A 9,819-nucleotide genomic window follows, 5' to 3' on the forward strand; every position below is an offset into this window, starting at 1 on the left:
TTAAATCATAAATGAGAGGAAGCATGACAACTTTAATTTGAATGTAATGCTTTTGCTTTTGCTTGTTTGGCCCTTCATAGGAAAAAATTGGGGCACCTCTGCGACACCTGTTTTGTCCTCCGCACCGGCAGGTGGCGCACATAAACCCTGTTTATCCTCGGAGTAGTCTCTCGAGTGACTTGAGGAAAAACGAGAAAATCTGTTGTGTGGAGCCATTTTGTTAGGACGAGTAAAATCTCAAGAACGTCTGGTGGAATCGTCTCTGCATGTAAACGGATAATAGTGGAGCGATTTTGCTGGTTGCTGTTGATTAAAATCGAAGCAGAATGCTTTCCGCAGCCCAGTTACTCGATGAGTTAATGGGCCGAGACAGAAACTTGGCCCCGGATGAGAAGCGCTGTAATGTTCGCTGGGACCACGAGACTGTGAGTAGTCAAGGAGCCGCTTATCAGCTAGCTTAGCTTAATTTAGCTCAGCTCGTGCAGCTAATTAACCTCTGCTTATTAGTTAACGCGTTGGTTTTATATATATATATATATATATATATATATATATATATATATATATAGCGCATATTGAGCATGTAAAGATGTTTCTCAACGTTGTTGCAGTTTTTCTTACACCGATGGTTTGTTAGCTTTGTTAGCTTGCTCAGGCCTCTTACGCAGAAAAACTGTGCTAACGTTGTTAGCTAGCATCGCTAGCACTGTGAGTCCATCCCGCGCTTTCCGAGTCCTTAATGTTGACTCCTGTTTAGCTGGTTGAAGTTATTAATAATAAACTTTTTTCCGGAACGTATGTGAACAGATCTTGGTTACTATTGGATAGTTAAGTATTAACGTGCCTGCCGATCGTGCAACGTGTAGCAACAGCTGATCTGAAATGAATACGGTATTTTGAATGCCCCATTCAGTCTGCCCTCAAATCCTCATCAGCATTACAGTGTAGATTATAACCCTCTCCCTCAGCCGGTTTATAAGGCGCATCTGTTACACTCTCTGCTGCAGTACTTGTGTAAATGACTTTATATGAAATGTAATAAGGAGCATTATCTGAGTGTAGATACTGCTTTAAATAGATTTACACCTAAACTCCAGTGAGCCATGCAGGAATAATATTTCTCTTGTGATTCTTGTGTGTTTCAGGAACCAAAAGTCGTTAGATAACAAATGGTATTTCTAAATCAGATGTCATTGTAAATACTTGAATGGAAATCTAAGTTATTTGACCTTTTCAGATTGGTCTCTTCAGTTTGATTAAAATCAATTTTTCAACTCCATAACAGAAGATAATTCTTTATGTGAATGCTCTGCATTTGTAGTCGAAGGAGGGGAAATGCTTCTGATGTGTTAGCACAGCATGATGATCCAGTCTGGCAAAAGGAAAAAATTCATAGTGTTGCCAATTTGTAATAGAAGCCATGGACTAGGTCGCAGCTCTCCACTGTATTTGGGCCTGGGGCTTGGACTTCTGACGTACCAGGTGTAAAAAATGAAATAGTTAAGGCATGCTTTTAGAGCAACATTAACGGGGTGGTGTGATGTGACCAGGAGTAATGAGGTCTTACCAACAGGTCTTAACAACCTGTTCCCTTTTTTTTTATTTATATATATATATATATATATATATATATATATATATATATATATATATATACACACACACACATACATACACATACAGAATCCAGTCAAGTCTAACAATGTGCAGTTTATCATAGAATGGTGTATATGAAGTCACTCCTTCACTACCCTCTCTCTCTATTGTCTAAAGTTGTTGAGACAAACTCGTTAGTGTGACTGTGAATGTTGCCAAGTGCCCAGAAAGCACACATTCCTCTATCCTGAAATCTTTGCTTGTTGGAAAATGTTACTGTTACAAATGGTTGCCACCCAATGAGACAAATGTAACAGTTGAACATACATTCCTAAAAAAAAAAAAAAAAAAGACTTTACCTTATCAGCTGTGTTTTTTCTTATTTAACAATAAGAAGGATATGTTTTATTCTTAAAGATAATACTTTGGTTGAATTGATTATTAGGCCTAGATTAAGTCAACTGTCTGGATCATCTGCTGTGGCGACCCCTAATGGGAGCAGCCGGGAAGAAGATAATTAAGTCAACTGTCCACTGTACAGTTTCCTGTTACTATAGAAACGGTCATACATTAGAATGAGCGCATTGACATGAATGCAGCTGGAAAAGCTGTCAGCGCTTTGCTGGGAAAATGACTTTCCGACTAATCAGATTCAGGGACACTGGTATATTTAGTCTGTGATTAATTGCCAGAACACTGTCTGCTTCTATGTCATGCTGGTATTCATAATAAATAAGAAAGATTGTAGCTGTTTTTATGTTCTGCATTTGTTTTAATTGGCTTGCAAATAATCAGACTGTGGTGTTTTGGCCACTGTGATGATTACATTATTTGCCTTTAACTTAATAGAGCAGCAATGTCTCTATTAGGGTTTAAAACTGCGTTTGTGTGCTCGTTGCTTGTCATGCTTTAGTGTTAATTTTGGGCTTCTTTATCTTTCAGGTCTGCAAATATTATCTGTGTGGCTTTTGCCCAGCTGAACTGTTCACCAACACACGTTCTGATTTGGGTAATAAAGCATTACACACAACAGTTTAGAGTTTTGATGAAACAGCGATGTTCCGTCTATTCTTCTTTGAAAGCTGTATCTAACTAGGTGACTTCTTTTTAGGGCCTTGTGAAAAGATTCACGATGAAAACTTGCGAAAAATGTAAGTGGGATTTCCCTTTTATTTAATGGATTAACAGACTTTATGTGAAAGCTTAAAATAACCCAGTAAATTTATGTTCTAGGTATGAGAAGAGCTCCCGATTCATGAAGGAAGGCTACGAGAGAGACTTCCTGAGGTACCTGCAGAGTTTGTTGGCTGAGGTGGAGCGCCGGATCCGGAGAGGCCATGCCAGATTGGCACTGTCACAGGCCCAACAGAACTCCGGAGTATGTGGACAAATTTTTTTTCACCTGCACCTAGGAATGCTACATCCTGAATTCAAAAACACATCTCTAAAATACAGAGTTGCATCTTGACATACACATCTATGCTTCTGTGTTTGTTGTTGTTGTTTTTACTTATTTTGTAGTATTATTGTCCCTTTCATTGTGTGACCTAATGCAGATGATAGATTGCTTTTGATCAGTGGTGTCATCAAACAAAAGTTTTTTCAACAGCAGCATGTTTAATTATTTTGATATAGTGCTGTATAGTTGTATACTCACTTTTGCCTTGGCTTCACAGGGTCCTACTCTGTCTGGGAAGAATGAGGAAAAAGCTCAGGTGCTCACAGAGAAGATTGAGGCACTCGTCGTCCAGGTATGATTGCTTCACTTTAATGTTTGAGCTGCTATGTAAAGGCTGCTTTACACTGTGGTATGCCAGGAATTTGAAGTTAACTGCACATGTTAATAAAATCATGTACATAATCCTGCAACAGGATGTAATACCAGTGGTGATACCGGCATTGCACGTTATATAATAGAGGTAGTCCCCGACTTCTGATGGACTTCCATGGGATAATCCCAGTGTAACTTGAAAAATTTGAGACATGGTCTAGCTTACCCAGGAGTCTTAAAGAATGGTGCTCAGTATGGGGTAGTAAACTGTAATTTGTTAATAATTTAACAAATTACATTAAGTAATTTAGCCAAAAAAAAGAGCAATTTGCAGTACCGTTTTTTTAAAAACTATAGACTTTTTTTTTTGGCATTAGGCGCATGGTTAAGGTGCAGTTTGCAATAGGAGGGCGGAGCATACGCTGCTACATTTGCCTTTCGTGCAAAATTAAAAACATTTGTACAATTTTGTCATTGCTATCGTCCTTGTACGTCGAACCATCGTAACTTGGAGACCATCTGTAGATATTTTGTGATAGCAAATATTTTCTGATGCTTGTCATGAGTGTTCTTTAGTGATCATTTGAATTATTTTGAATCATTTTCATGCACGTTGTAAGCTAGTGTAAATGTAAACAATAAATTGTTTGTTTTTCATGTCTTTCTTTACATTGTCATGGTATCACAGTACTTTACAAATGCTATTGATGTATTTATATTCTTGATGGAAAAACAAATTATTGCTACATGTGTGCATTTCCAGTGTGTGGTATTAATTTGACTTGTGTTCAGATTGAAGAGCTTGGATCGGAAGGCCGTGTAGAAGAAGCTCAGGGCATGATGAAGCTGGTGGAACAGCTGAAGGAGGAAAGAGAGCAACTTAGCTCAACACCATCAGTAAGTTCTACATTTGTAAATTCATAGCCTTTTTTTTGTTTGTTTTGGCATGAAAATCCATGGTTCAGTTTCACATTTTTAGTCAAGTCATAAACAAGTTTTGGTTTCAGAACAGTCATGCTTTTTTTTTTTTTTTTTTAAACTTGCAGACAATCGAGAGCTTTGCTGCTCAGGAGAAACAGATGGAGGTTTGTGAGGTGTGTGGTGCTTTCCTCATTGTTGGTGATGCTCAGTCCAGAGTAGACGACCATCTAATGGGCAAACAGCATATGGGATATGCTAAAATCAAATCTACTGTGGAGGAACTAAAGGTGAGTCTATAGGCCTTTTTACGGTAGGAATAGGAGTTTTTTTTTTTATTGTAGAATTTAAGGTAAAAACATGAAAATAAAAACATTTTAATTCTGTGTGTTGTAAAAGTTTTGATTTGCAGCCAATTTAGAAAATCTGCTGTTTTTTGTTTGTATTATCGTGATTTTTGATTTTCCTTTGTTAAATTCGTTTTTGATGTTGACTTAATTTACTTTTGTTGACTTTTTAGGATTCAATTGAAAAATTCCTCTGATAGTATTTATTGATTTTTGCACATTTGTAAGCTTATGTTTATTATATTGGCTTATATTTAAATGTAATATATTCAAATATTTAAGTTAGCTTGATAATTGTCATTGTTGCTATTGTTGTGCAGTTCCATTAGTTTTATACCATGGCCAAATAAAATGAGTTTCCTAATATTTATGATGGGCTATAATTTTCCTGGCTGATAGTTATTACAGGTGTTTAGGTTTATGATTATTCAGCTGACAGCCACTTTAGAGCCTAAAATAAGTGAGCTGTACAGGGGATCTCCAAAACTGATGTCCTGATGTAAAAATCTATATTTTTGCACTTGTCAATCCTGTTTGCCTTTTTCTTTGTGATTTTTTTGTTTCACTCATAATGAGCCTTTATTTTTTTGTTTCACGATCATTGACGCTGCAGGAAAAACTGCGTCGGCGCTCAGAGGACCCAGAAAAAGACGACCGGGCAAAGAGGGAAAGAGAGAGGGAAGACAGGGAGCGTGAAAGGGAGGAGCGTGAGAAGAGACGCAAGGAGGAAGAGGAGATGCGAGAGAAGGAGAGGGAGAAAGAGCGAGAGAGAGAGCGTGAGCGGGAGCGTGAAAGGGAACGAGAACGCGAGAGGGAGAGAGAGCGTGAGCGTGAACGGCGCAGTAAACGGAGTCACTCGCGCAGCCGCCACTCGAGTCGGGCCTCTGACCGCCGCAGGAGTCGATCACGGGACAGAAGGAGGAGCAGAAGCAAGGAGAGGGAGAGGGAGAGGGACAGGAAGCGCAGCAGGTACACACAGATGTTGGTACTTTATTTCTTTTTCCCATATCAGCATACCTTTGGTTGCACTGACACTGTGATTTGTTAATCAGGAGCCGTGACCGTGAGAGGAGACGCAGCAGGGAGCGTCCGGACAGGAAGAGACGTTCACGCAGCAAGGAACGAAAAAGGTCTCGCAGCTCTGAACGCAAAAGCCACCGGCACCGCAGCCGCAGTCGAGATAGGGAGAGAGACAAAGACAGAGAGAAGGACAGAACTGCCAGAGACAAAGGTGAGAACCGACCCAATTTTTGTCTTTGTCATAAGACTGCTAAAGTTTTCTGTGTATTGTTAAATCTGGGACGGTTTGGTCCATGTTACACAGTGGGAATGGGATTCTTTAGGATATAAAGAATGTTCATGACACAATCTTTAGGTTGTGTCTTTCAAAAGTCTAAGTTGGCAATAGTTCTTATAAAATTGCCTGATACCTGAATCTCTGCATTTAGTAATGTTTATTTCAAATAATGCAAACTTGCATTCAGTATTTAGACCTGTAACCATTCAGTATGTTTTATGATCACTACCTAAAGTTCTAACATTTTTATTTTTATATTTTTCCTTTTATATCTCAATACTAATACTTAGCAACTTATGCAGTATACTTCTTAAGCAGTACTACTAGAGAATTTTTTTAAGTAGACTAATGTTATGCAAGCTTTTACAGTTTGCTTATGTGTTACATTTTCCCCTCAAAAAATTAAAAATCCTCAAACTATTGTATGGTGTTGGCAATAAATACATTAAAAGTGATTGTATGTGAGAAAAAGAAACTGAGATGTTCACTATATTATTTTTTTTTTTTAAGCATTTAGTTATAATACAATTTAGTTATGTCATTCTTTAATAAAATAGTTGCAAATTTAACTTAAATAGAAATGTAGTAAGTTAAATTTAAGACCGGTTTGTCTTCTGTGTGTTTTTTAGACAGAACAACTTTAACAAATAGTGTTTTGTTGTTTATTCAGATAAGGCTTTTGAAATATTGGGGATGAATATAAATTGAGAAACTGTTTACCTTGAACAGACCTGGGTATGTAAAGGCAAATGCAATTGGTTAGAAAGTTTTATGTTCGTTATTCACCAACTAATTTTTTTTTATATTGTCGGTTTAATTTCTCCTGAATTTTTTGATTCACATCAAGAAAATCTTTAAAACTCTGCTAATGTTTGTGGAATAGTGTCGTCACTGTAAAAAAATATAGCTCCTTGTTATGAGTGCTCAGGTGGTTTTATTATTTTACCTTCAAAATTATTTCAAAATGTATTGTTAATTATTTTACACTTTAATTATTCCACTAATTTGCTTATACAGGCAGCATTCCAAAAGTGTTAATATTAAGTATAACAGCACTCAGACATTTCAGTCAGTTCTTCATCATCAATCTGCGTGTCTGTGTGCCCTACATAAAATTACGATCCTAAGACATTTGTTTCTTTCAAAACCATTGCTAAACTAATAGTGTGGTGTTCTAATAATAAGTTGTATAAACTAATATTATTCTACTTTATTTATAATATTTAGCAATATTGCAACATTCTATTGCAATCCTTTTTTTAATTTTCAATTTCTATTATGTAAATGTAATGTTGCTGCTCTGTTAAATACCATGTTGCATTTCTGCTGTTCTGCCGTTTCCTCAGAGCACAAGGACACAGAAGAGAAAAGGGGCAGTGGAAAGGGCTCAAGTGATGAACGTTCCAGTGAGCCCTCAAAGGCCGAGCCCATGGAGGTAGAGCCTCCTAAAGCTGAGCTGAATGGCACCAATGAAGACCTCCATTCTGAAGGTGACACTCAGTCCAATTAAAACTGATCTGATAGGACCTCAGATCAGCTCCAGGTAAGTGCACTTTCCCCGAACAGCTTTGCTCTCCCCCTCCCTTCCCCCCCTTTTCTTTCAGTTATGTCTGTGATTTTTCTTCCTGTTTTTTAATAGTGCATCGTAAGTATGCACTGAAGATGGAACTAGAGGCTGAAACAGAAGAAGGTAGAATGAAACATACCCAGAGGGAAAAGCCAGTGTAGTCCTGAAAAACATGCCTGGAGGTACCTTGTTTTGTATCGGTCATACATATTTGTCTTTTAGACAAGTTCTCTTCCAAATTTACGTTTTTTTTTTTTATTATTATTATTTCCTCTACCTATACTACCTCACTTGTTAACTCCTTGCTCACAGTAAACGTATACTGTGGTATTTTATTAATTCGTTGACTAAACATACATACAACAATGTGCCTATGTATGCAACATATATAAGCACGCAGCAGTTTTAGCTCTATCTGTAATGTCTTTGAGGTGTTCACAGAAGGAGCTTTTTTCTTTAATCCATTAAAACTGCCGTCAGTGTTGATTTTGTTCTTCAGTTTCATGGATGTGTGCTTCCTTGCCTTGCACTTTAATGCAGTCTGTTCTTAAAGTCGAGAGCCGATAGCATTGGGATGATGGAAGTGTAGGGTTAATGAATTATTGCAGCTGACTTCCATACCTCACACAGCGTTGGTGTTGTGAGCGACCCCCCATGAAAAGCCAAATTAAAAATCAAGGATACTGTCAAACTGTGCAGGTACTCACCCAAGGTACTCCTTTCTCTACCCACATCCATTTGAATGCTGTTACCTGTGAAAGTGTTTCAAAGCTTGATGTTCTTGGTTTCTATTGATAATTTTTATTTCTTTCATTATTAACTATGGTTAAGATTGACGTTTTTTAAATGCTAATTACATGTGAAAAGGGAGTCAAATGTTGTGATTTACAGATGAACCCGGTTGATATCCCAGAGTCAACGTTATTAGAGCTTAATAACCCTTGCTCGCTTCTGAAATAAATGAGGTTTTCCTTCGTGTTTTGGACTTTTTGCTACTTAAGTTTTAAGTTTAAGTTTGATTTTTGCATCGCTTCATTCCAAATTTGATCCAAACAGCTTCAACAGGCATTTTTTTTTTCTTTCTGTTTTTGTATTTTTTGGTCGGGTGGGGCGTGCATTATTATTATTTTTCTTTCAGTTTTCCTGTGCCTTGTTTTCAGTGCAGAGAATCTATATGTGGACGAGGGGATATCAAGCGGGTTACTCATCCATGGCAAGAGAAAAAAAGAGAACCACAAGTTCAAAAATGTTCATGGTTCCAGACTTTTTTTTTGTTTGCTTTTTCTCTTAATAGTTTTTTTAATTGTTCAACTAAAGGGTCAGTCATTTTTTTTCATGTTGGTCAGAACAAAAAGGTGCAAAGCAATTAGTCAGGAAGGGAGGAAATACTCAACTGTCTGAAATCCGTCTAAACTGTCTTCACTACACTGTTCTGAGCAAGTGTCATAAATCACTGTTTGTAGTTAATGCTGTAATACACAAAACATAGCTAAGTGACCATGTTGATGCAAAAGTTGACTAGATTTTTTTTTTTTGTCTATTAAAAGCCTATTTTTTTCTTTGAGCAAATTGGATTTCAGCTACTAATTGACTCTTTCTGACTATTTGTGCACATCAGGCGATGCTGGGACTGCTGAGTGAAGAAGACCTGAAGACCTCCAAACTTTGCCATGCATACTTCGCTGCTTTAAACAAGGTGAACCAGATGTAGTGGCCTAATTAGAATAAAATATAAGGAAAACATGTAAAAATGGTTCTGTTGCCCTTTTGCAATCATTTCACAAGACCTTGTTTTTACTCCCATTTGTTTGTTCTTCATACTTTAATGTTCTGAGTTTAAAAGGCTTTAATTAAACAGAAGGGCCAATTTAATTTGTTAATATACACTCAGTGAACCTATAACATGTCAGCTTTGCACAGTTGGGTCTCACTTCACGTTTTAGAATTTGAGAGCGCAGTTTTGAGAGTAATGTACAGTGTTTGAACAGAGATCCTGATTGGGCTCTCTGTCACTTTTTTCCCCTCTGTAAGCTTATATTCAAATGTTCGATCAATTTTAGTTTAGAAAGACTGGATTTTCATTTTTGTTTGAATTTTAAAAAAAACTGTATTTGTCTTCAATAAAAAGTCCAAATGAAATCACTACGTCGTCAAGTTTTGATTGTATTGTGAGCTCTTGAATGAAAGTATCACCATGTAATTTGTTTGTACTAACTCAACTGTTCAGTGTTTCTTAGTGGATGGGATCATTTCACCCGTACAATATTGTCTAATTTTCTGTTTTATAGCTTTTTCATACTGAAGAGCAATTTCATAGTGTAGA

At 37.1% G+C, this 9,819-nt stretch overlaps 1 protein-coding gene across 6 annotated transcripts; it reads left to right on the top strand.

The window, feature by feature from the left end:
• The first annotated feature begins 136 nt into the window (after positions 1-136).
• luc7l3 (LUC7-like 3 pre-mRNA splicing factor) lies at positions 137-9,638 on the top strand. 6 transcript variants are annotated; one of them, XM_083565623.1, is made up of 11 exons: positions 137-425; positions 2,539-2,605; positions 2,708-2,747; positions 2,830-2,974; positions 3,273-3,347; positions 4,160-4,264; positions 4,414-4,575; positions 5,246-5,601; positions 5,685-5,863; positions 7,276-7,472; positions 9,115-9,638. In XM_083565623.1, exons 1-10 carry the CDS (start codon positions 327-329, stop codon positions 7,437-7,439), a joined length of 1,392 nt encoding a protein of 463 aa, XP_083421749.1. In that variant the 5' UTR covers positions 137-326; the 3' UTR covers positions 7,440-7,472; positions 9,115-9,638. The 6 variants fall into 6 exon arrangements, 4 of the variants coding, with proteins under 4 accessions (XP_083421749.1, XP_083421748.1, XP_083421747.1 ...); XR_014537430.1 differs by having other exon boundaries at positions 165-425; positions 7,276-8,208; XR_014537431.1 differs by having other exon boundaries at positions 165-425; positions 7,276-8,195.
• Positions 9,639-9,819: the final 181 nt, after the last annotated feature.

The sequence above is a fragment of the Silurus aristotelis genome (assembly GCF_946808225.1).
Source record: "Silurus aristotelis genome assembly, chromosome: 17".
In the NCBI taxonomy this organism is placed as follows: Eukaryota; Metazoa; Chordata; class Actinopteri; order Siluriformes; family Siluridae; genus Silurus; species Silurus aristotelis.